General features: G+C 64.6%; 1 protein-coding gene across 4 annotated transcripts in view; it reads right to left on the reverse strand.

The window, feature by feature from the left end:
• PSD (pleckstrin and Sec7 domain containing) overlaps positions 1-25799 on the reverse strand; it is a 46656-nt gene that overhangs the window by 16540 nt on the left and 4317 nt on the right. For 3 of the 4 annotated variants that reach the window (XM_075934550.1, XM_075934548.1, XM_075934551.1), the window contains exons 2-10: positions 21503-22541; positions 21281-21383; positions 20073-20550; positions 16157-16600; positions 7143-7343; positions 6523-6603; positions 5653-5765; positions 2316-2374; positions 1804-1893 (exon numbers count right to left, since the gene is read on the reverse strand). In XM_075934550.1, coding sequence (XP_075790665.1) covers positions 1804-1893; positions 2316-2374; positions 5653-5765; positions 6523-6603; positions 7143-7343; positions 16157-16600; positions 20073-20550; positions 21281-21383; positions 21503-22429 — 2496 coding nt within the window. In that variant the 5' untranslated portion in view covers positions 22430-22541. The remainder of the gene's footprint in view (positions 1-1803; positions 1894-2315; positions 2375-5652; positions 5766-6522; positions 6604-7142; positions 7344-16156; positions 16601-20072; positions 20551-21280; positions 21384-21502; positions 22542-25799) is intronic. The other variant, XM_075934552.1, reaches the window with a different exon arrangement.

Here is a 25799-nt window from a genome sequence, read left to right on the forward strand (position 1 = left end):
CTGGGGCAGCCCAAGAAGCCCCTGCATGTTGGGGCAGCCCCCTCTCCCACAGCCACGCACAGCACCCCTCCTGCCAGGGCTCGGAAATGGCGCTGGGAGCGAGCCTGCCCCGTGGGATGAAAGCCCCTTGCCCCGGCCTCGGGTCCCTGGAATCTCGGGGGTTTGTGTTCGCTTCCCCCGGCTCCAAATCAGCCGCAACGGCCAAGGCTGCCCCTGCCGGACGGGGCGTGGCGAGCGCTGGGAGACGCCGGAGGAGGCTTCGACTGCTCCAGCGTTCGGACAAAATTGTCCCAGCGCTGCCCTGGGCGGGACCCCAGACACCAACGGGGTCGCACCTGCGTCCCGCTGGGGCTGGCACAGGGCAGAGCGAGCCCGGGCACCCAGCAAGGAGGGGAGCTAGGGGACCAGGCAGCCCTTGGAGCTCCCCGTGCAGCGCCCCGAGGCCTGGGCTGGGCCCTGCACCGGCGCTTTGGAACCACAGAGCAACCCAGGCAGGGCCAAGCACAGAGCCGGGAGAATCCCCAGGGAGAATCCCCGGGATTTCTCCCCCTTGCGAACTGCACACCCAGCCATCTGCCCGGGCCTCTGGAACGGCCCTGCTTCTCTGGCGCCCCCGCCGTGCTCTGCACCACCTGCGGGCGCCGGGCACAGTAGCGGGAGCAGGGGCAGGCCAGGTAATGGGAGGGCAGTGGCGAGCCCCCCCAGCAGACGGCCCAAGGGGGCGGGGCCCCGGCCAGCGCCAGGGGCTGTTCTTTCCCACCCAAGCGCTCAGCCACTCCCCGCGGAGCCGGCGCCAATGCCCCCCGTTCCCAGGCGGAGGCGGCCAGCTTCCTGCCAGCCTGTGAGTCAGCCTCCATCGCGCTGCTGTCACCAGCGCCCGGCCCAGCCTGGCACAGTCGCTGGCGAGCTGCGGCCGCCCCCCCTCCTGCTGTGTCGCAGGTCCTGCCTGGAGCCATGGCCCCCAGCGCCGCTGCCCTCCTCCAGCACCTCCCCCGTGTTGGCAGCCAAGCGCCTCGCATCCCGGCGCCTGGTTCTAGAGGCAGGGACGCTCCGGCAGTAACACAACAAGTCAGTGCTGGGAACTCCGGGCGGCCTCCTCTCTGCTTTAACCACTAGACCATCCTGCCCTCCCTGTGCTGCTGGTGCACAGAGCCAGCAGCCCCCTCGCTGCTGCTCCTCCAGGCCTCGCTCTTGGGAGGAGCCAAGGGGCTGAGCCAGGCCAGCTTACCCAGCGCCTCCAGCACTACTGGGAGAGGGCAGCCCCACACTCATGGGTCATCAGCTCTGGGGGCCCCCACTCCCACCCCCGGCAGCTCTTCTCGGGCCTGCAGCTGGGGGCCTGGCTACACTAGTGGCGTGAACCAGTTGGGGCCCACAAGAGCCACACGTGCCACACTGAGCGGGTGCCACGGTCACACTCGCGGGGCCCTGATCCTCTCTAGCTGCCACGCCTCTGGGCAGCTATCCCACAATTCCCAGCTCCGCTTCCGGGAGCCAGGCTTTCTGGGGCAGCACGGAGGCCACTGGCACCTGCCCAGGACAGCATCCACACAGGCACAAACCGGGCTCAGCTCCGCCCGGACCCACCAAGCTGCGGACTCGGCGCCGAGACGCTGGTTCCCGGTTTGCCGGCCCTGGGCGCTGCGGGGCTCTGCAGAGAGGCCGTGCCGTGTGGACAGAAACATGCGCTGCACCAGTGCGCCGCGGCGTGACACCGGATCCCCCCGTGCGAATCCCTGGGGAGCCGTCAGCTGCAAGGGGCATGAGCGCCCTTGCCTAAGGGGGGGCCCCGATGGGAGTTACCTTGAGCAGCTCCTTGGGGAAGTCACTACCACCATTGAGGCCCTCCAGGTTCCCAATGAAGTCGGAGCAGGACATCCTCTTCCCGATGTTCTGGGGAGAGGGGCAGAGACACGGGGCTGGTTACCTCTGGGGTGCGGGAGCCACAGATGGCCAGAGAGCCCCCCTGCCCCTTGGGTGGCCTGGATCTCCTGGAAGGCCCCCTGGGGATGTGGAGAACACGCCCCCTTTGCTAAGGGCCAGGGAGGGCTGTTTGGAGCCCCCAGCCCCCCCAGCAAAGCCCTTTGGGTCTCTTGCCTTGTTACCTTCCCACTCACCTCCCTCCTCCTCCTCCGCCCCCCCCCCGTGGCTGCTTTGCCAGCGCCCTTCTCCCCTGCCCCCCTTCCTACCGGCCGACCCACTTCCTCCCCCCTGCCGTGCACCTGCCCCATGCAGCCAGCGGGCACCAGGTGCCCCTGCTCACCCGCAGCTGGGCACCGGCCGCCGCCCCCCGCCCCCGCAGAGCAGACACTCACGTGCCCGTGGAGGTCTGTGTTCAGCAGCATCAGGGCACAGGCCAGCGTGTGGACGCCGTCTGCAGCACAAGCACAAGAAAGGGGGATCAGCAACCCCCGTGCGGCCCCCGGCCCTTCGCCCCACTTCTCCGGGCCGCCCGAGGGACGGTGGGTGACTGAGTGAGGTTTGTATCCCGCCCGTCTCCTCCCCCCGCACGCAGGCTGGGCATCGGAGAAGATGCCTGTCATGGAGCTAGCTCTATGCATTAGGGAAACGTGCTCATGAATATGCATCACTGGGAAATGCCTTATGCAAAATACTTTGAGTCCAGTGTCATCTGGAAAGTTGTAATCTCCCGCCTAGGCTGTCCCCATTGGGGTGCACGCGCCGGCCTGCGATGGGCTAGGAATAGGAAGTGTAAACCCACGTTGCTCATCTCGGCCTGCCCGGCCAGTAAATCACAGAACCAGAGAGCTGGAAGAGACCTCAGAAGGTCGTCAAGTCCAGCCCCCTGCTCGTGTTTCCCCATGGCCGAGAGCCCCCCAAAAGGACCTGGGGTTAGGTCCGCTGATGCAGGGACCCATCCTGGACACAGCACTTCCCCACTGGGAGGGAGGAAACGTTTAAACTGAACCCAAGGATTCCCGCCGTGAGCAAAATCGACACCAAGGTGGGAGGCCAAACAAGAGGGGCGGCGGCTAGACGTCAGGACACCCCCCCCGCGGGCCACACCAGACGACAGCGGGAACCGTCTAGGGCTAAACGGGGGAAGGCTCAAGGCCAGATGGGGAGGCCGTTCAGGCTGGGATATCGGCAGGGGGAGTCCATGGAACCAGCGTCTGAGCGGCTTGAGCTTTGGCACGTTGGGTTGGGTTGGGTTAGTAACTGGCTGTGCTCTGTGCTGTTACCCATCTCCACTTACAGCCTACGTTGGAGACTTCACCATATCGAGAGTAGCCCAATGTCTGCGACTGGAACGCTGGCTGTTCCCTCTGGGGGGCGCTGTTCCCTCCCGCCGTGGCGCTCGGCTGACTTCTGCGCCGCTCAGCAGGGCCACTGCGCGGAAGCAAGCGGCTGTTTGGGGTCTGCGTTCCCCATGCAGGACTGGGGTGCTGCATGGGGCGTGTGGGGCCCAAACAGCCGCTTGCTCCCGCATGGCGGCCCGGCTGAGGGGCTCAGAAGTCAGCCGAGCGCCACGGCGGGAGGGAACAGCCAGGGGGCGGGGCCTGAGCGAGCGTGCGTCTCTGACGTCAGGAAAGGGCGCCGGATTCAAAAGGAGGAAAGCGGAGCAGACACAGAGGACGCGGAGGAGACAGAGAGAACGGAGGAGGCGGAGGACAGCGAGAGAGAGAGAGTGAGAGACCCAGCAGCAGGAGAAGAGAAACAGAGTGAGAGGCAGGAGGGGGAGACAAGAAAGAGAGAGATGGAGGGAGAGGCAGGAGGCAGATGAGAGCTGAAAGAGAGAGAGGGCGAGGCAGTAGGAGGAAGAGAGAGAGAGAGAGGCAGGAGGCGGAGGAGAGCGGAGAGAGAGGGAGAGGAGGAGGGGGAGAAGAGAAAGAGAGAGACGGAGAGAGAGGCAGGAGGCGGAGGAGAGCTGAGAGAGAGGGAGAGGAGGAGGGGGAGAAGAGAAAGAGAGAGACGGAGAGAGAGGCAGGAGGTGGAGGAGAGCTGAGAGAGAGGGAGAGGAGGAGGGGGAGAAGAGAAAGAGAGAGACGGAGAGAGAGGCAGGAGGCGGAGGAGAGCTGAGAGAGAGGGAGAGGAGGAGGGGGAGAAGAGAAAGAGAGAGATGGAGAGAGAGGCAAGAGGCGGAGGAGAGCTGAGAGAGAGGGAGAGGAGGAGGGGGAGAAGAGAAAGAGAGAGATGGAGAGAGAGGCAGGAGGTGGAGGAGAGCTGAGAGAGAGGGAGAGGAGGAGGGGGAGAAGAGAAAGAGAGAGACGGAGAGAGAGGCAGGAGGCGGAGGAGAGCTGAGAGAGAGGGAGAGGAGGAGGGGGAGAAGAGAAAGAGAGAGATGGAGAGAGAGGCAGGAGGTGGAGGAGAGCTGAGAGAGAGGGAGAGGAGGAGGGGGAGAAGAGAGAGACGGAGAGAGAGGCAGGAGGTGGAGGAGAGCTGAGAGAGAGGGAGAGGAGGAGGGGGAGAAGAGAAAGAGAGAGATGGAGAGAGAGGCAGGAGGTGGAGGAGAGCTGAGAGAGAGGGAGAGGAGGAGGGGGAGAAGAGAGAGACGGAGAGAGAGGCAGGAGGCGGAGGAGAGCTGAGAGAGAGGGAGAGGAGGAGGGGGAGAAGAGAGAGACGGAGAGAGAGGCAGGAGGCGGAGGAGAGCTGAGAGAGAGGGAGAGGAGGAGGGGGAGAAGAGAGAGACGGAGAGAGAGGCAGGAGGCGGAGGAGAGCTGAGAGAGAGGGAGAGGCAGCAGGAAAAAGAGGAGAGAGAGAGAGAGAGACATGGAGCGAGACCGGAGGCTCAGGAGAGAAGACCGACGTGGAGGAGAGACCTGAAAATCCCGTCTTATGACGGGCTACTTGGCTAGTTGTTTCTTAATAAGCCCAGTGTGAATAAGTGTTACCGGCAGGGCGGGGCTGTGATGTAGCGGGGGAGCTGTCCATTCGGGCAGTCACTGGTCGCTCTATGTGGGCTGTGGGTGACCCCTACTGGCCCGCGTCTGTGAGCACTGCCCAGCGGTCACCTAGACAATGGCCCAACCGGTTCTCCCCTGAGCAGGGAAGGGTTTGGAACAAAGGAAGGGGGTGGGTTGTGTGAAGGGGCAGTTTTTGGCTGGGCAAACACGAAGAGAAGAGACTGAGCTGAGTACTGAGGGTTCGGGGGCCTGCGGACCCCTCCCCAAGGGGTCTGGGGCTGCCTGCCCCCTCACTTCGATACCCTCGGCCCGACTCCAGGCACCTACAACCCCACGTCCCGCGCACAGGGGGCCGACCCAGGGCAGAGCCGGATGCCCACGCGGGCCGGCAGCGGAGAATTGCGCTGCGACGGGTCCAAGGAGGGGGGATGAAATAGCCAGGTCTGGGCGACTGCGGGAGGCCAGGTGCGCACGAGGCCCCCCGGGCTCCGTCCTTCGGAAGCCCCGCCCTGCCATCCCGAGTCCTGGCCCCGGCAGCCCACGTCACAGTCAGGAGCCAGTGTCTCCCGCTGCCGATTACTGCGGTGTCACAGCTGGCCAGGCCCTCGCTGGACCTACCGAGGCCAGAGCGCTCGGGACTGCCTGGCGTCACGGCGCTTCGTCTGGGGCTACACACAGCAGGCCTGGGACGTTTGCCACAAGGTACTGGCACGTGCTCTGTCTTAACTCCAGCTTAACCTCGGCATCCGCACGCAGGTTTACAAGCCCCTCCCCGGCCGCAGCTCACCCTCCGAGGAGATCGCGCCGGGGTTGCACTGGTGGTAGCGCTGTGAAAAGTGAGCCAGGACGCGCTCTCTCTCCTGCGTCTCCCCCATCAGGGCCAGCTCCTTCAGAAAGGACCTGAAGACGAGTGAGCCATGCCTCAGATCAGCCACCGCCTGCCCGGCCTCCTTCCGCCCGCTCCTCTCCGTATCCAACAGGAAACCCCCCGTGGGCCCCAGCTCCGCCTGCATCCTTCTGTCAGCCCCGGGCGGATCCCCCTCCCAGCCCCTGGCAAAACGGGGCCAGGGCACATCCTAGGGCTCTCCCTCGGCTGGGACAGTCTGCATGGACAGAGGCTGAGCCTCTCCCAGAACTCTCTGGGCTCGGAGGCCGAGATCGGGGGAACTCCGCTGGGGCAGGACGGCGACCGGATTTCGTGACAACTCCCACTGCTCGGGTTTGGCACCTCCCCTGTGCTCTTACATCCCAGCCCACGAGATGGGCTCCCCTGCTCGAGAGGGTGCTGGGCGGGGGATCCCGTTTCTCGGGGAAGAGGAGAAGTCTTCTTGAGATGTGAACAGCTTTGCAGCCACCTTTGGGTGCCAGGCCTAGAGCAGGCCTGTGGGGGGAACCAGCGCTCCCCGTAAGCTGGCGCTTTTGCAGCCTCTCAGGAGAGAGTCAAACGCCACTCAGCTGATCAGCAGAGTGCCCACGGCTAGGTTCTTTGTTTCCATTGGTGGTGCGCATGAACATGCCTTGGTGCACATACAATTTTATTCCACACACGAATGGAAAAGATTAGAAGGAAGATTGGGGCCCCCGTTACTGGGGCACACACAGATTCTGATGGTGGCCAGCCCCCCAAATAACGTGTCCCCCCATGAAAGATTCTGACCTGAGAGCCTGGTCCAGACTCATCCCAGTGAACACGAAGAATTTCAGATATTCCCCAGCCACCATCTTACTGAACTCATTGCTGAAAGAGAGGGGAGAGAGTTGAACAGCCCAGCCCCCGGGAGAGACCAGCGCAGGGAGGCAGGGAGCTGGATCTGAAGACCAGAGGAACGGCCAGACCGGGTCAGAGCGAAGGTCCATCTAGCCTGGTGCCCTGTCTTCGCACCGCGCCCAATGGCAGGGGCCCCGGAGGGAGGGAAGAGACCAGGGGGTGCAAAGCCCTGGGCACCGCGCCAGGGGCAGGAAGGCGGGACGGGGGAAGTGTGACGGGCTGGGCACACCCGGTGCAGCCGCCAGCTGTGAGGCATGTGGCTTTGGTCTCTCCTGAGCGCTATTCCGAGGCCCCCTGGAGCCCGGCTGCAGCAGCCGTTGGTGAAACGACATTTGGACCCCCGAGGCCTTTCGGAGGTGGGGCTGGGGAGCGCTCCCAAGCTGCCCTTGGGCACGGCCGTCTCCCTCCTACCATTCTCCCTGCCCCCGTGGCATGCAGCAGGCTGCTCCTCCCCCCTCCCCCGGGGCTGGGCGGCCCCCCGGCTGGACGCCTCTCCTCGTAATACCCACACGTACTTCTTCCCCAAGTGCCGGGCCACGTCTGCTTTTTTGAATCCGTCCAGGTTGTAGAGCCGCTTGGCCAGGCGCTTGGCAGCCTCCAGGTCGGCCTTGTGCCCGTTGGACAGCGTGTCCGTGCTGCCCAGGGCCAGCTGCTCCGTGCTGTCCAGCTCCGAGTCCGAGTCCGAGATCAGCTGGCTCAGAGGGTGGTCGCTGCAACACACACACAGGCCGGGGGTATGTCTCGTCTCCCAGGCGCCCGGGCCCGCTGCCTCACTCTCTGCCCCCCGGGACTGGCTGGACGTACGGGGCTCGGGGTGCTCCCTGCTGAGGCTTGTTCTGCGCCCAACCTAGAGTTTGGGAGCAGCCCTGTGACCCCAGCGATCCATCACCCCTGCCCCCCCCCACCTCCAGGCTGTCTCCTTCCTGCAGCGGGGAATGGACAGAACTGGGGACTTGTCTCCAGCTAGGCAGGGCCACAGCCCCCTTTGAGAGAAGCCAGCCAGGTCATGGCACGGGGCCCCTCCTCCACTGCCCCCTCCCCTCTCTCCCAGTGGCCCATTTCCCCCTCCCAGCCCCTGGGCAATTGGGGCTCCCCACAGGCCCTGCGAGCCCAATGCCCCCAGGACAGACGCCTGCGGGTCCCCCAGCCCGGGAGCACAGATGGAGCCGGTGCTCCCGGGTCCCGGCTGCGGGCTCGGTGGGGAGGAGCAGTGGCAGGGGCAAGAGCAAACCCCCAGCAGGCTGTGGGCGACCGGCAGGGGAGAGGACTCTGCAGACCAAGCTCTTTCCAGGGCTCCGACAGGCCCCTTCTGCACTGGGCAGAGCAGGTTCCCCCGGCTCGTGGACGCAGCCCTGTGCGGGGCCGGGAGAAACCCCCCTCCCACGGGCTGGTGCAGAGCCAGGGCGGTGAAGCAGGACCTGCGGGGGCGGCTCGGCTGGTGGCCCAGAGAGACCCTGGAAGGCGCCTGCAAAGTGCCTCTGTTTACGGCCACGCCTGGCCCAGAGACAGGCTCCGAGCTGGACGAGCTGCGGGGCCGGGACAGTTCCTACTGCTGGCTGGCGGGGCTCCCCGCGCCGAGGAACACCCGGCTCCTGCCGCCCTGGCGGTGCCAGGCGAAGGGCGAGACGGCGGCGCTTCCTTGGGCCAATACCAGCGTGCCGGGGCCCCCAGCCTCATGCGGTGGGCACAGCAGCGGGGCCCTCGCCCTGGCAGCGGGCTGCAGTGGCGCGAGCCCGGCAGTGAGCGTGGGACTCTCCGGAGCCCAGCCGAACGCCACTCAGGGGCAGGCCCCAGCCGAGACGCAGGGCAGAAGGCTCACACCCTCGTGCTGCGCGTCCTCCGGGGCCAACGGAGCGCGAGCCCAGTCGACGCGGCACACCGATCACGGGGTCCTTCTCTAGCACGCAGCGCTCGCCAATTTAAATGCCTCCGCAGATGTTTGAATTGCCACCTGCTCTGTGTTCCTAGGAGAGCGGCGGGCGAGCACCCTGACCCGCCTGCCGACGTAACGCATCCTCCACCGAGCTCCCAGCCCTTTACGCTGTCCCCATGGGACACAGGGGGAAACTGAGGCGCGCCCAGGTCTCCTATCTGCAGTTCAGTGCCCGATCCCGTCTATCCTGCTGCTGGGCTCCTTCGCTCATGAGGCCTCAGCCTGGCCCGTTAGGAGAGCCAGCCCGGGGTTAGCCCAGGCCCAGAGAAGTTCCCCAACTCAGAAGCATCCAGAATCCATTCAGCCATGCAGCAGCACCTCGCCCAGCTGCGCTGGCAGCCCGCACTGTCCTAGTCTGATTTATTTTTAAGGCCCTCTAATTGACTTTTAAGAGGCCTGCTCTCCTGAGCCAGTTCCAGAACCAGATCTCCTGCAGAGGCAGCTTCAGCCGCTAAGGACGCAGCCTCCTCTCCGCGCCAGGCGGCTCGCTGTGGGATTCTGGAAGCCAGCCAGGCACGTGCCGCACTGGGGGTCAAGCGCAGAGGAGGGCGGAGGGAGGAAGATGGAGAGGCGGATTTTGCGGCCGTTGAAACCGCTGGCTTCCATTGGTTTCTGAACACGGGCAGGAGGTTTGATTCCTGGGGCAGCGAGACAAATTGAGCCCCGGTGTAAGCTGGCGTCGCCCCCACTGCATTGTGTCCAGTGTGCGTCCGTGACTGCAGCGAGACCAAGACATGAAGGATCTTGGGGCACTTGAGACACCCCGGGTCTATTGCTTGCTCTGCAACAGACTCCCCGTGTGAACCTGGCTGAGGCCCTGTCCCTCAGTTTCCCCATCTGTAAAATGGAACTACTGGCGGTTCCCTCCCTGGCAGGCGTGGTGTTGGGATAAACACACTGAGCATCGCGTGGCCTTCGCGAGGGATGAGACTGGAGCGGGAAACAAACGCTGATCTCCTGCTGGCCTGTGCAGCGGGTTGAGACTCTCCACCGCGGCGCCTCCTGCTGGGCTCCCTGGGAATTAGCGCCTAAGCCTCAGAGCACCCCCTGCTGGCCGGTGTCTCGCCCTCAGTTACCTGGCCCCTGAGTGACGGCAGACCCCGTGTCCCTCCCGGCCCCACAGCAATGCCCCTGCCTTCCTCCCCTCGCAGGGACCCCCAAATCTCCTAGACCCACCTAGCCTCAGTGACCCACAGTCCCCAGGAGCCCCCCTCTACAGCCCCAGCTGGGCCCCACCTGGCTGCTTGCTGCAGCTCCACAGCCCTGGCCCTCCCCCAGGGCTGGGTTAACCCTTGCTAGGCCAGTGCGGGGCAGCCGCCGCCTCCCAGCCCTTACACAGACTGACCCAGTATTGCTGTTTGGGAGCCAATTCCTAGGCTGGGGCAAGGGGACACAAAGAAGCCTCCTGTGGCAGCCCTAGCCTGACAACCCCCAGCCAGCCACGTCACCCACGCGCCACCAGACTCCAAGTCGCAACTGACCCAGACAGCACCCGGCACCTGACTCACCACGGCGGCGCCTAAAGCAGCTCGCAAGCCAAACTCCAATGTCTTCTCGGGCGAAGGGCCGTTTTGGGCTGCCTGCCCCAAGCCGGCTACACACCCATGCCGTCCTGCCAGGCCCTGCCCACCTGCTGCCAAGGCGCTCCTGCTCTTGACCCACATTTCCACTGCGCTCCAGATAAGTGGAGCTGCAAGTGCTATTGGACAGCAACGCAACCCGGCTGCCCTTTGGATATAAGTTCTGGTCGGCCTCTCCCAGCGACCTTCCGCTGCCGTCTGCAGATTGATTTTCTGCTAGAGCTGAAGGGAAAATCTTGCCTTGATCGTTACAGTCATTTCTGTCACTGAAACCTGCCTCTCTCTCCAGGTTCTCCCATCTGCTGCGGACTGATAAGTGGGCACTTTGCCTTTTTAAGTGGGCACTTCTGAAAGCCGGGCGGGATCTGACATCCACCATCTCCAGCCTGCAATCCGGCTTTCAGGCTCGAACGTGGCAGAACCTACGGGGCTTCACGTTTTAGGATATTACTGCATTTTGAAATTAACCTCCCTGTGGGAGAGCAACTATAGAAACTTTACATTGGACGCATCAGCCTGGACTCTTAAGTCCTCAAGTTTGGCTGTGCTGATGACAACCCAAGATCCGGCCCTCGCCGCGTCAGAGTCACTCCGGTTTTCAAACAAAAGTGCTTTCCAGAAAGAACAGCCAAGAACCAAGCCTCTGCCTCAGCGGCGTGCGACCAGAACAAAACAAAGCGAAAGCATCTCGAGCCGTTTTTAAAACTGTCCTTTCCCAAGCAGCCACTTCGGCTGCAAGAACTGTGTCGCTCAAATGTCAGTCTAGCACAAGGCCTTAACCAGAAGAGTGGCCAACATTTAAATAACCAATCAATATCGAATCTAAGTAGTGGACGAGCATCTGTATGTGTTAGGTAATCTGACCCCCTGTGACGTAGTGGGGGTACCTTGCTGGTTGCTATGCTGGGGCTGTGGGTGACCCCCACTGGCTGCTGTCTGTAGCATGGCCCAGCAGGGCAGGGGATGAGTCACTAGGCAAGGGGCTCTCAACCTGTCCGACCAGCTACCCCCTAGGGAGAGAAACAAAGGAAGGGGGAATGCTGCCCTGGCTGGGGGGCAGGGCTGGAAGAGAGTTAGTTTCTCTCTGGGATCATGGTTGAGACAGCCTAGGGAAAGGGGCTGGAATTTAGGGGCCCAGTCTCCCCCATCTCAAGGGGGGCTGAGGCATCCTAGGCCTGCCCTGGAACCAGATGACATTTGTGCTGTGCTGTATCCTGGAGAAGCAATAAACTCCCTCTGTTCTACTGGCTGGGGGAGTCTGTCCGTGTCACTACACCCCCTCAGTGTTCCGGTCCAGCATTCACAGCTGGCATGACACCCCTCAGTCCTCCGGCTCCTCAGAACCCACTGCTGTTCCAGGCTGGGATTGTATTCTCCAGCCTGACAACACCGTTCCACTAACAGGTCAGTTCACAGAGTACCAGCTGTAGCATGCCACCGCCTGCTCTTTGTACAACCGTTCTTGTGAGACCCCACACGTGTCATGTTACTTCCTGAACTCAGTACAACTGTCGCTAGGGGACACGGTATCTTCTCCTGCCCCCTCCGGACTGTCTCCTGTTGCCTGTTACAGTTATCACCGGGGGAAGAGACTCCAGTTGTGCCCCTTCCAGTCCATGGTGCAATCCCTGGCAAATGGCTCCCACCCCGTCTGGGATATGGATGTTGTCTGCACAGAGCTGGCTATCCCCCCGTAGGCCCTGCTGCAGCGCCTGTACAAACACGGAGGAACACTCGGTCTGTTATTCCCCAGTCAGTCATCCAACCCTCCAGCTGCCATTTCCCAACTGCGCCTCTCAAAATCCTGCTGTCAGCCCCTTCTCGTTGCTAGGCGCCTTCTGCCGCCCTTTCCTCGTTACCATAGCACCCCCCTCAAGCTGGTTACGGGCAGAAGGGAGCAGCTCGCGTCAGCCAGCCTGGGCTAGTAATCGGCACTTTCTAGTGAATGCGCATCCCTGGTCCCCACGACTCCCCCTCTCCCATCTAGACGCCCCTTTGAACACTCGGCTTCTGGGGCCGCCCTCGGTCTTGCCACTGCGAGGGCTTTATACGGGGACAAAGGCGCCCGCCAATTCCACTGCTACAGTCGCGGTCACTGGCATGGGTTCGGGTCCCGCTTTCTGTCCACACCAGAGCCACCCCACCCCGCAGATGCAAAGCCCTGCCGCTCCCTGCCTGGGAGAGCGAGGCTGAGTCGCTGGGCCTGTCTGGGACAAACTGGCCATGGTCCTGTGTTGCCCCAATGCGCCTGAGTTTGGGGAGGAGGAGGGAAGTGACCGGCCCCCGCCTGCTCCCCGTCTGCTCCCCACCGGCCCCCGCCTGCTCCCCGCCGGCCCCCGCCTGCTCCCCATCTGCTCCCCGCCGGCCCCCACCTGCTCCCCGTCTGCTCCCCGCCGGCCCCCGCCTGCTCCCCATCTGCTCCCCGCCGGCCCCCACCTGCTCCCCGTCTGCTCCCCGCCGGCCCCCGCCTGCTCCCCGCCTGCTCCCCGCCGGCCCCCGCCTGCTCCCCGTCTGCTCCCCGCCGGCCCCCACCTGCTCCCCGTCTGCTCCCCGCCGGCCCCCGCCTGCTCCCCGCCTGCTCCCCGCCGGCCCCCGCCTGCTCCCCATCTGCTCCCCGCCGGCCCCCACCTGCACCCCGTCTGCTCCCCGCCGGCCCCCGTCTGCTCCCCGCCTGCTCCCCGCCGGCCCCCGCCTGCTCCCCATCTGCTCCCCGCCGGCCCCCACCTGCACCCCGTCTGCTCCCCGTCTGCTCCCCGCCGGCCCCTGCCTGCTCCCCGTCTGCTCCCCGCCGGCCCCCGCCTGCTCCCCGCCGGCTCCCCGCCTGCTCCCCGCCGGCCCCCGCCTGCTCCCCGCCGGCCCCCGCCTGCTCCCCGCCGGCCCCCCGTCTGCTCCCCGCCTGCTCCCCGGTGGCTCCCCGTGCCCTTCTTCCCAGCCAGCCACCTCCCGCTTCTGCCCACGCCCCGAATGTGCCGGGTCCCTCCTCCTCGGGAGTCCCTGTGCGAGTGGGATTTGCGCCCACTCTCCCTTCCCCTCAGGGCCAGGCAGTCCAGAAGCCAGGCCCCGGGGATGCCGGAACAGAGCTCTGCCTGTGACCAAAGCCCAGCACTAAGGCCCAGCCTGGAAGGGAGACAGGCCAGGGAGCTGGAAGACGTGTGGTGGCCCGTCCCTGGGATGCTGTTCCCGCCCCAGGGAACCCCTGCCCTGCGCAGAGGAGCCAGGAGCGTGGGTGTCCGGCTTGGCCGTCCCTCAGCCGGGCCCTCTGGCAGCAGGCGGCTCTGCAAAGCTCTGGGCTCTTGCTCGCTGATTGCAAAGTCTGGCTAACCCGGTCTTGCCTCATCCCCCTCCCCGTTGCCATGGCAGCCACAGCTCCAGTCTCCATCGCTCCAGCGTCTGTCCTTGGCGGGCAGCTCCGTCCAAGCAGGGTGCCCTCCCCTCGGCCAGCTCCCCCCTGCCCGGCAGGGATGGGGCACACTGCCCCCAGGCTCCCGCGAGGGGAGTGGCACCCTGTTCCCAGGACCACCCCACTGGGGAGCGGGAAGGGCCCGATGCCCTTGTCCCCGCCACGGACCGAGCGAGAGCCAGTGAGGGCCACACGCTGCAGCCAGGGAGCTATGGCCCCGCCAGGTCCGTCTGGGGCAGCTCTCCGGGCCCGAGCAGGGGTGGGCAGCTGCAGCACAGGCAGGAGGAACCAACCCCTCGGCCGTGACCCCAGCCCGGGCAGGCGAGAACGCTCACTACCTGCATCCGCAGGCGGGGAAGGGGAGGAGGCCCTGGCCCCAGGCTAGAAGGGGGGCAGGAGGCCGCCGGACCAGCCCCTCGCCCTGTCGGCCGCACACGTACGAACGGGAAGCGCCACCCGCCGGGGGGAGGGGGAACAGGACGGGGCTGGCTCAGGGCAATGCTGAGGGCGACGGTTAAACCGACTGTGCAGCCAGGCTGAGGGGGAATTGCCGGCCTGCGGCAAATCAGCACCCTGGGGAGGTCCCACCCTGCCCTGCCCTCCCCTCCAGCCCCGAGCAACTGCAGTTGCAGAAACAGATCGGCCCCTCGGGCTGGGAGGGGGGCCGGGCCGTTGGCACGGAGGGTTTTGGTGCAGGCCCACGGCCTCGCCTCGTGGGGATCGCAACGGCTCCAAGCCCAAAGGGGTTTAGAACGCCCGGGGGCGCGGGGAGGTCTGGACGCAGCCGCTAAATTTGCGGCGCTGCCCGGGCCCTCGCTCTCGCCAGGCAGGCCTCTCCGCTCACAAACAGCTCACAAGCACCACTTGTGGAGTCTTGGCTCACCCTGATTCCCAGGTCCAGGCCAGGGACCCGGCCAGGCGGAGGCTGGAACGTGGTCTGCAGGAGCCACGTGGCACAAAGGTAGCGCTGACGCTGCGAAGCCGTGGCATGCAGGCCAAGCCGCACGTACCCTGGCACCAGCCGTGCCAGCGGCTCTCTCCTCCAGCGTCCGAATGCCACAGCCATGGAAGGGAAGAGCAGCCCATGTCAATCGAGCACTTCCTAGGGGTGCTCAGGTCACCACCCAGGGACAGGACGATGCCCTGCTCATGCTGCGACTGCCCACCCCAGCTCGGGCCCGGAGAGCTGCCCGGCGTCCCTGCCCCGGGGCGTGGGGAGGCGACGGGCCTGGGGGGCCATTGATCCCTGGCTGCAGCATGTGGCCGTCTCTGCCTCTCGCTCTGTCCACAGCAGGAGTCCAGGGCATCGGGCCCCTTCCCCCTCTGGGCGAAGGGCTGTGTGGGGCACTCCCAGAGACAGGGGGTCGCGCCCCTCTCGGGGGCGGGGGGACCCAGGCATCAGTCTCTGCCCTTCTTAGGGGTTCTTGCCCGGCTTGCGGCAGCTGCGTCCCCCATCAACGTCCCCTCAGCGTGGCCAAGCTCAGAGCGCCCTGGCAAGGCGTTAGGTCCCTGCTGAAAGCCCGAGGCGGAAGCTCTGGGCCCAGACGCCCATTCCCGGGAAAGTCCCTGGGGTGGCGGCGGAAGCCTGGCTCCAACACGGGGACCGACCGGCACCGGGATGCGTGGCCGGGTGGAGACACGTCTAGGGCCACCAAAAGGGATCTTCCGAGGTTACTCCTCAGTGCTCACGGGACTGGGCCTCGCAGTTGCACCACGGTGAGGGCTACAGCACCCTCCGCCCGCGTCCGCCAGGGCTTTATCCTGGCCCTGCCTCGTTTCCACAGCCGCGTGCGGCCATTGCAAGAGGCCGAGGCAAAGGCCTGTCCCGCCGGTGCGTCACCACCCCAGAGATCCAGCCTGCAGATCCGCCTCCAAAGGAAAGGCTGCTGGCCCAGAGCCAAAGGGGGAAGAGTGAAGGCTGGCCAGCCCGCCTCCTCCCGGACCACCGTGGGCCTCTGCCCCCATTGGTGACAGCGGCTTGTTCAACGTGGCCTTGACAAGGGGGAACCCAGCTCTGCACCGTGACGGGGGGAGACCTGAGGAGCTGGCTCAGCGGGACCGAGTCGGGGGGGGGGGCAGCCCCAGGGGACCTCAGGGATCTAACCCGCTCGCCACACTGGGCCCTGAGGCTCCGGGGGGTACAGGGAGGTTCGGGGGCCAGGAGCGGCGGCAGCTGACAGGCGTGAGAGATTCTGGCTGCCGCCGCGGGGGGGAAGGGGTAGCAAGAGGTGTCAGCAGCCGGGAAGGGGGCTCTTCTCGCCCATGCTGCCTGCAGCCCCTTCCGAGGGCGCCCGGCACAGCCCAATGGGGCGAAGGTCCCAGCAGCGTGAGGCCCCTCGGCCCCCCAGGGACGCGGCAGGGGCCCCCCACCAGAGCACAGGCGCCCGCAGCGGCATCGCAACGGCCTATCGTGGCCGCCAGCCAGCTAAGAGCACATGGCCAGAGCGAGCCCACAGCCAGCAGCCACGCCCAGCAGGGGAAGCCGCAGGAGACAGCCCGTCTTACCCTGTGAACGCCCAGGCGTTCCCTCCCTCCCCCGAGGCTCTGCCCCAGGCTCAGGTCGATTGACGCACCCAGAGGGGCCGCGCGCCCCCTGCCTGGGTCCCTCACCTTGCGATGGAGGCCAGGGCCAGGCCGAAGCTGTCCTCGGAGCGGCAGGGGCTGTGAAAGCCACTCTTCCCCCTTCTCCCCGGCTCCTCTTCCCTCTCGGTCCACGGGGCGTCGGCGGCCGAGCTGGTTCCAGAGTCGGGCTCCAGGTGGGCCAGGGGAGCAAAATTCTGCTCAATCAGCTTGGCGCTGTCTCGGATCTGGTCCTGTATCTCGGGGGTGAGGGCTGGGAGGTCAAAGGTGAAATAGGTGCCGGGCGTCCGGGCGGGGGAGGAGAGGACATCGATAGAATCGAGGCTGGTGTAGGAGGTCCCCTTGGCTCGGTGGGACTCCATGATGCTCTCGAAATGCTTGCTGAACGAGTCCATCCCGTCCCTGGAGAGGCTGTGTCCCAGGAGGAAGGGCACTGGGGACTTGAGCAGGCCTCGTTCATCTCCATCCAGGACCCTGGCAGGGGGAGAGAGATGGCTCAGCTGGCTGGTGAGGAGCACAGAGCAGCCCCCTCCTTGCCCTCTGCTAGCCCATTCACCGGCACCTGGACGGGAGAGCAGCTCCTTGGAACGTGTTCAGGGCCATAAGCCGCAGGGGATGGGGAAAGCAGGACTGGACATTGCATGTGGTGCCCTGTGTCCAACGCTAAGCCACTGTGCCCAGAAGGGCTCTGGGTGCGCAGCCCAATTAATGCAGCACAGACCTTTGCTCCCCGGCAGGGGCTCGGCCCTGAACAGCTACTGCAGCCGGACCCGGCCTGCTGGTTCAGGCAGGACCGGCTCAGACGTGGAGACTCCCCCACCGAGGACCCAGGCCTGTGCGCCATGGTCAGACCTGGGATGGGAGACAAAGCCCGTCTCCTCTAGGCATGGGGCTGTATCCCGCCCAGACCAGAAGTGACCAGAAGTCATTACACTCGGACAGCCCGGTCCGTTAAAGGAGGCAGATTGCAGCCAGCCAAACGGAGCCCAGCGCAGCAAAACGAGCAGCAACCCGCTTCATTCATAAAAGTACAAACAGCCTCGGGAGCGCCGCTCAGCTGACGTGCTGCCCTCTGTGTAATGAAGTGCGGGGAAATGACTTTAGGCCATGCTGGTTTCTGATTGGCTAGAACACGGGAAGATTCATCCAATCAGAAAGCGTTCTATCCCACTAGGCCGGTGCTTATTGGACAGCACGGACAAATGGCTTCATACAGAGGACTTGGGAAATTCATTGTCTAAACACCTGCGGTCTCACTGACTGAATGTCATTGATCGGCTCAAAGCACATGGCTGGTTCTCCCGCCAGGCCCGCCCCTCCAGCGCTTCAGGGGAGTCGGCCGAGCCTGCTGGATCCATTAGATACCCTGTTCTTCACTGCTGTTGTGCAGGGTTACGGGTGCTCAAACACCCGCCGTGCTCCGCCCCAGAGGTGGGGGGAAGCGCTGCTCTACACCGGGAAAATCCTTTCCAGGAGGCCTTTCTGTCCCCCAGGGAGAAGAGGCCACAGAAATGTAAATTCACGGCCATTGTCATTCAGGAAGCGCGCGGTTAAATCCGCTCCACAGTGCCTGGGTCGTCTGTCACCCGAGTCCATCTGGAGCACCATGGGCGGGCGGCAGCAATGGCTCCGGGTCGGGGGAGTATCCGTTCCCGGCGCGGGGCGCGTTCTCCCTGCAAAAGGAGGGGCAGGGAGGTGGCCTGGGGCAGGTTCTGCAGGCTCAGTTGGGGCGGTTCCCAATGCACCCCCTTGGGGGTCAGGGCGGAGGGGAGAGGGGGCTGCAGGCCAGGGGGTGAAGACGGGGAGGAGATGGGCAGCTGGGCTCCAAGCATGGCCAAGAAACAAACCATCTCCAGGTGCCAGTCACATGAGCTGGGGCGGGAGGCCCAGGAGGGGAAGGAATGGTGGGGGGAGGGGTAAAGGATGGTGGGGGGGGGTACAGTGTGTACAGCCTCTTCCCTGTGCTCTCGCCTCGCTCACGGTCCACATGGACAGACACAGGCCAGCGAACCAGCAGGATCCCCACGTCCCGGGGTAACCCAGGGGAAAGATCTGCGGCAGCTGCATTCCCAGCTCCATCCTTCCCCAGCTGCACCTCTGCCCCCCCCCCCCCCCGCCCTCGACCACAGCCCCAGAGGCAGGAGAGTGTCCCAGAACCGCCTCCTGCTTTGTAGGCTGCCCCTGTGCGGAGACAGGCTAGGCCCTCGCTCACCGGCGTCGGCTCTTCTCTAAACCAGTCAGTAGCGGGGTCCCCCCCGCCCTGCCGGGGACAGTGCTAGTTAATTCGGCCAGCGAGCACCTGTCCTCGATCCCAGGCTCATCAGAAGTCTGTCTAGTGCCACAAAAGCCTCCAAGTTACTAGCAGTTACTTTTCGTAAGCTGGTCTCAGCATTTGCTGGGCTCAGTTTTCAGCAGATCCTTAATAAAAACACACAGAAGCGAACGCAGCAGGCTCCCTCCCTCCCTCAGGGCCAGAGAAATCAACCAGGCCACTTGCCAAATAAGGTGCAAGGCACCCAGAAGCCCCCCCCCCCAATCCCAGCGGAAGGCAGGCACCTTTGGAATCTCGGCTCCCGCGACTCAGTTTCCCAGCTGGGGCTCCGATTATGCAAAGCACTTAGGCCCCTTGGCACCCATGCAGGTGTTCCCAGCTAAGCACACGCCGAAGTGTTTTGCAGAATCACTGCGCCTGTTTTTACTCCCAGGACTTTGCCTCTCCCCCTCTAGTTAGCTACTGTCCTGAACGCGAGGCTCAGAGAGGCTCTGAACTCGGGACTCTGCTCTGGGTGCGAGACGACGGCTTCCTCACCGCCCATCCTGCAAACTTACCTGGGATCGGAGAGACAAGCTGTGACGGGGGGAGGGGGGAGGCTGTCTGCTCTGTGACCCGGGGTCCCTGCGCTGGGCTGTGCGATTCCCACTGACTCCCCCACCCGTGGATTGGCCCAGACACCCAGGCCCAGCGTGAGCAGAGAACAAGGCTCTTCCCAGGGGGAGAAACAAAGGGAGGGAGGCGGAGACGGGCACCTGGCTGGGAGCAGGGCCTGGGAGCTGGGCAGTTTTGGGCTGGGAAAACATGAAGAGAAGAGACTAAGCTGAGTACTGGGGTGGGGGGGGGAGATGATGGACCCCTGCCCCAAGGGGTCGGAGGCTGCCTGGCCCGGACTCCTGTAACCACGTCTCTGCTGTATCCTGGAGGAGCAATAAACCCTCCTGTTCTCCTGGCTGGCGGGGTCTCATCTTGCTGCAGACGGGGTGCAGGATCGGGGGGTACCCGCCACACAAGCTTCCCTCCTCCCCCCGCTCATATACCATCCATAATGCTGATGGCTCTGCAGGCCAAATCCCACCCTCGGCAACACTCCTGTGACCCCCTGGGGCGTGCGCGGGTGCAAGTGAGCGGCAGGCGGGTCCCTCCGACCGAGCGTGCCTGCACTGCAGGGGGCGGTGCGAGGGCAGCCCGGCAGTTCCCTTGGGTGCAGCGAGCTCCAGAGCCGGCGGCAGCGAAGCCACGCGGGGATCCCACGGCACGTGGCCAGGGAGAGCGTGACTGAACCGGGAGGCAGCCTCGTGACGGGCGATGCGGGAAGAGCTGCAGGACTCCGTCGTCCCCGTCCAGGTCGGTTCCCACTGGGCAGTCAGTGCGGGCAGGGAGCAGCCCTCGGCGGTGAAGGAACAGGGAAGGACCGTTTAGAGAAGCTGCACGTGCGTGCGGCCACGGGGCCGGCTCTCACGCATCAGCAGCATCCAGCCCAGTCCGCGGTCAGGGGACAGGCCGCGGGGCTCGACGGCCCCACTACGGCTACTCTTACTGCTGGCCGGCCCGATCCTCCCTCACTCCTACCGGGCAGGGTCCCGACTTAGCGTGCACGGTGTAGGTGAGAGAGTAGGCAGCCAGGACCCGCCCACGACAGGCACCCTCCGCCCCCTGCCCGGCAAGGCTCACCTGCCCCCCTTCTCCTGCCTCGTGGCCTCGAACACCTCGTCGTCCTCGTCCGCCTCCTCGCCCCGCAGCCGGTTTCTCGGGCACTCCCCCCCGTGCACGGGGAACGGCTCCTCCGGCTCGCTGGGCCTGCGCCCCAGGGCGCCCGTCACACTGGGGTTGCTCTCGCTGTCCTTCTGGCTCTCGATGGCCGAGTCCCCTTCGTCCTTCTCAGCCAGGATGTCGTCGATGTTGGTCTCGCGGTAGCATCGCAGCGGCACGGAGTCCAGGTCCGTCTCCGAGTACTTCACCGTCCTCCTGATGATGCCCGTCTCACAGGCCCCTGGCTTGCCGCTGCCGGCAGGAGCCACCTCGATTTCCACCTCGACGTGACACAGGCTGCGCTCGCCCACTGGCTTCTCCGCTTCCGCCGGCCGGCAGCCGAGCTTCTGCGAGGCCTTTGCCGGAGACCGAGACTCGGGGGGAGCCTGCGGGGCGGTGCCTGGAACAGAGAGCCCAGAGCGTCTACGTGCAAGGGGCCGTAACCTCGTTCTAACAGGCGACCCGCCTGCGCGTCCACCCGAGACACGCGGAGGGAGCCGGTCTGCGGCTGCCCTGCACCAACGTCTCCGGCCGTGGAGCTGCTCCAGAATGGGGCCCAGAGGAGAGACGACTCCGGAGGGGCAGAGGGGAGGGGAGTCTGGGGCAGGGCCCATAGGACACTCACCTCTGCCAATGCGCCCGAGGTGGCAGGATGTAGCCAGAGCTGCCCGGGGGCCACGCCTCCCTGGCCTGCCTAGCTCTCCCCTGAGCCAAACGGGGGCTTATTTGCAGCCCCCCGACTTCCAAGCCCTCCTCCCACAGGAAGCCAGGAGAGGAGCCCACCACGCAGAGCCTGCCCGGGTGATTCGCTGCCGACCCGGGAGCCAGCGGAGGCTCCACTGAGGAGCCCAGGGGTTGGGACAGAGACTCCCACGGCGACAGAGCCGCCGGCCTCACGGCGGTGGGGGCCTGGCCCTTTCAAGCCTGGATTTGGCTAGATGGGCCCCAGTGGCAGAATTTGCATCCAGCCTTGCAGAGCCCCCGGCCCAGGGCTTGGCTCTGGGGCGGGTTCGGCTGGCGTAGCCCAAAGCAAAGGCCAGCCTGAGCCCTGGGATCTGGGTTTCCCAAGCAGGAGCTGGTCGCGGGGGCAGGTGAGTTCGTCCCGCGCGGGACCGAGAGGGACCCGTTACCTGTCCCCGGAGGGTCCAAGGAGCCGTAGAAGAATTCCCACTTGGCCTTGGCGATGCGCTGGGCATGGGCGGAGCTCTCCCGGGCGTACACCCAAGCGCCCCCCTGCAGGAACGAAAGAGCATGTTGGCTGGGAGATTCCTGGGGGGGCAGTAAGGGGGAGAGAAGGGAAGTGGCCTCTGGAGGTGGGAGGGGGGCTCCCCCCGACACCCGCTGGGCAGTACCTGGCCGTGGGGCTCCGTGCCCAAGGGGGAACCCAGGAGCGCCGGGATGTGCTCCGCGGGTGTGCCCAGCCCGTTGGAGAGAGAGCTGAAGAGGCAGCTGGCATTCAGGGCGTGGGGGTACCCTGCTGCCCTTCCCTTGCCGGGGCTCAGACAGGGCGGCTGGCCCCCAGGAGGGCGGCTGCCGGCCAGCAGCGGATCCGAGGCAGAGACCTCCAGTTTCAGCTTCCGGCTGAGGTGCTCCTGGACCGGGCTGTTCTGGGCAGGCGGGGGTGGCGTGCTGCCGGGGTGCCCGTTCCCAGGGCCACACGCGGGCGGCCGGGCTGGCAGCCGCGGGCTCTCGCTCAGGCCTGCAGAAGGCTGGCTCTGCATGGCGGGGCAGGAGCTGCCCTCTTGGCTGGCTCTGCTGCGGACGGCCTCGCCGAACTCCAGGCTGCGGCTCAGGCCGTGGCGGCAGGGCCCGTTCTCCCTCCTGAGCTCGCTGGGCGGGAGGCCATTGAGGGTCTTCACGCTGGCCTTCTCGATGAAGCGGAACGTCACCACGGAGCTCTGCCCCTCGGGTGCTGGTGCCACCAGCGGGCGGCGGCTGCCCGGCGAGGCCAGCAGGGAACTTTGCCTGCTCCTCAGCGGGGTGCACGGCGCCGTCACCCGCCCGTTGCCCAAGGGGCCGGGGTCCAGTGCCGTGCGGCTCAGGGAGCCGGTGCTGTTATACAGGCACCGCTGGGCCTCGGGGGCCAGGCTCTTGCGCAGTAGCTGGATCCGGCCCGGGCTGAGGTTGGGCACGAGGCAGCGCTGCGGGCTGCAAGCAGACTCCAGGCTCTTGGCGGGGGGCAGCCAGGGCCTCCGATCCAGGTTGCGGGCGAGCCCCGGGGGCGACACGGCGCAGTCTCCCTCGGGGCGGAAGCGCACGACGCCCCCAGCCTGGGCCATCACGTGGGAGGAATCCGGTTTGAAGCCAGCAGGGGTGAGGCAGGGAGGGGGAGCTTTTCGGACACGCGTGAGCTGAGATCTCCACCAGCGGGTGACGCATCCTTACGTGGCCCTGAAACAAGGGAAAAGCAGCACGTTAGGGCGAGATGCAATCAGAGCACAGGCAAGGGAAAGTCACGGACCCAACCAGGGCCTGTCAAGGCTCCCTGCTCTCCTGACCGGGTCATACTAGGGCAAGAGAGGGCAGAATTTGACTCGGGGGTGTGTGATGTAGTGTCAGCACCTTGCTGGTCGCTACGCTTGGGCTGCGGGTGACCCCTACTGGCCGGTGTCTGGCGCACTGCCCAGCAGGTAGGCTCCCTTAGACCCAACCAGTCTGACCGGTTGAGGGCAGCGAGGGAACTAGGAAGTGAGTGTTGGGGGAAGGGTCAGTCTGGGGCTGGAATCATGAAGGAACCAGCCTAAGGAGGGGCTGGAATCTAGGGGCCCATGGACCCATCTCAAGGGGTCTGAGGCATCCTGGCCCAGACTCCCGTAGACACATCACGTCTGTGCTGGGCCGTATCCTGAAGGAACAATAACCCCGCTCTGTTCTACTGCCTGGCGGAGTCTCTTCTTGCTGCTACGGGGCGGCAGGATCGGAGGAACCCCGACATGTCGTCACAGGGTGGGAAGAGAGAGAGAAAACAGGGCTACAGTCTCAGAACCGGCCAGCTAAGTGGCATAATGAGGCAGGGCTTGAAGTGGCCTGAGAAAATGTGTGTGTGGGGGGGGGAGAATCTATCATCTCTCTACATTTTAGAGTCTGTCTGTCTGTCTGCGTGTGTCTGCGCGTCTTAACTCCTAAACGCTAAGAGCCAGGCCCACCAAATTCAGTCGGCAACTTCCTCGTCTCCTAACATAAAGCAATTTCGGGGCTTGGTTGTGCCAGGACACCTGGAAGCCCCGGGAAAAGGACTGGTTTCCATGCCATGCAAAGGGAGGGGCTGCTGTTCGGAGGGAGGCGAGAGGAGAGCAGCCATTGGGGCCTGCAGGGGAGAGTTATCCCACAGAGTGGCCACTGGAGGCAGCCATACCACCAAGGGAGTGGCCAACCGAGCTGGAGCTCCACTATCTTGTCTGCCAGCACCCCGGCAAGTAGCCCCCCGCATCAAACCCTTCCCCCTCCTCCTGGCCCTAGGCTGTAGGGCGAGTATGGGGTAGGGTAAGTGGCACAGGAGGGGGCAGGATGAGGGGGGCACAGTGCAGATGCTGGGGGTGCAGGAGAGGAAGGGGCAAAGGGTGTAGGGATTGGGGCACAGGAGTGAAGGGAGGGTGGGAAGCCTTGTCATGATCATGCGGGTTAACCAGCAGCCTGGGGACTAAGGGGTTAACACCTAACCCCGGTAGAGTTGGCCAATAGGAATGGAGGTAGGAATTTCGGACTGGGACAAAGGAACGTTTGGTTTCTCCCTCCTTTGTCCTGGGCAGTTTCTCTCCAGCTACTGAGGGAGTCAGACAGAACGTCTCCTCCAAGAACAGACTCTTCACTATCTGTAAGTGGGGTAACGGTTAGGTCAATCCGTTCGCTTTTATTGGTTTCTGGTTTGTGTCGGTGCCTTCGCTCTCCTTTGTAACTAAGCTCCTGGCCCCTGGAGGGTTCCCCCAGGAGGATATTACTCTGTGACTCCACCATCTCGGCATTATGCTGGCAACAGGAATATTGTGGTGATAATAAACGTTCTTTCTCTTTTCTTTTTATTAACCTGGGATTGGTTAATTTGTGTGTCCTGGTTTGTACTTTAGGGGTGAGATTTCCCAAGTGGTCTCTCCCCTGATTTTCTTATCCTTACTTGGGTGGTGGCAGCAGGGTTTTTATCCCCAAAATCTAGGTTGTTAAGATTTCGGGGGGGGGGGGGGGGGTTTACCAAAACCTGGAGAGAAGGTTTTGGGGACTGTTGCAGGCCCCCACTTCTGCATTTATCGTGCCAGAGTCTTGACAAGCCTCCAGGCCCATGGGGAGCATCCTCCCTCAGGCCGGGAGGCTCAGCCAACCTGCCTGCTCTAGAATCGCTCCAAAGAGCCCAAGGCCAGAAGATGCTCCCCGCAGCCCTGAGTCCACACAGGCCCCCAGAGACCAGCCCCGGGTAATCCCTGGAGCAGAGCTGGTAGAAACACGTCCAGCCCCCGGTTAGAAGAGGGCGGTGATGGAGAATCCACCGTGGCCGCTGGTAAATTGTCCCTTCAGTTCATTGCTCTCCCCGGGGCCACGCGTGAACTGTGACTGGGGGAGGCTAGCCCCCAGCCCGCCCCTTCCACCCAAAGCCTGGCCCTTCCCCCGTCACAGGAAACCGCCCCCAACCCCAGAGGAGTGCAGGGAGGGCAGCCTCAGCCTCCCCGGCCCCAGCCAGAGCACACAGGGACAAGGGGCACAGCCTCCCTCAGTCCACGTGACCTGCCGCCCACGGCTCCCACTGCTGGAAATGCACACACCTTTCCCGCATGCACCGGCCTCGCTTCAACTTCCAGGCATGGACTCCTGCGAGAGGGACACGTCCGTCCCTAAGTACAGTCTCCCCACATGGGCGCTTCTGGATTGGAAGCAAGTCAGCCCTTCGCCTTCTGTTGAGCCAGGGCTGGGCACTAACACGGCCGCGGTTCGGCAGGGTTAGCCCGGTGGGCTGCCGCCCTTATATGTACCTGCTCAGCCACAGGTACCAGTGATCGCAGCTCCCATTGGCTGTAGATCACCGTTCCCAGCCAATAGGAGCGGCGGGAACCAGTGTGGAACAGGACATCACTTTCTGCAGCTCTCATTGGCCAGGAGCAGCAACCTGTGGCCAATGGGAGCTGTGATTGCCAGTACCCAGTGGTGGGGGCCCACCAGGAGCTAACCCTGGCAAATTGGATGCAGCCCACATGCTGGTATTTGCCCACCCTGCATTGAGCCAAATAGACCGAGCTCCTAGAAAAGTGGGGGGCAGCCTGCAGCCCATGGGGGTTCTGCTGGCTTCTGTCCCCACCAGTATAAAGCAAAGCGAGGTGCGGGCTGATTGCATGCCCGGGAGAGCCATGCGCTGCCTCTGCGTGCAGCCAGCACCCCCCCAAAGTCTAGCGACACTGGCGCAGGGAGCAAAACTCCCCTCTCCCAGGAGACATCTCTGTCACGACAATCTTGGGGCCCACTGAGGTGAAGGAGGCTGCTCCTGTGGCCCCCTCGCTAGCCTCAGCTAGTCCTACAGTCTGTCACTGCTTCTAATTTTAAACGTTCCCACGGCTCTTCCCCGAACCACTGGAAGCTGGATTCCAGGAGGGGTGGCCAGGGCCAAATACAGAGACAGTCTCTGCTCCCACTCAGGACGATGGAGGCTTCATCTAAGAGAAGCCACAA

This window comes from Pelodiscus sinensis, chromosome 8 (genome assembly GCF_049634645.1).
Source record: "Pelodiscus sinensis isolate JC-2024 chromosome 8, ASM4963464v1, whole genome shotgun sequence".
NCBI classification, from domain to species: Eukaryota; Metazoa; Chordata; order Testudines; family Trionychidae; genus Pelodiscus; species Pelodiscus sinensis.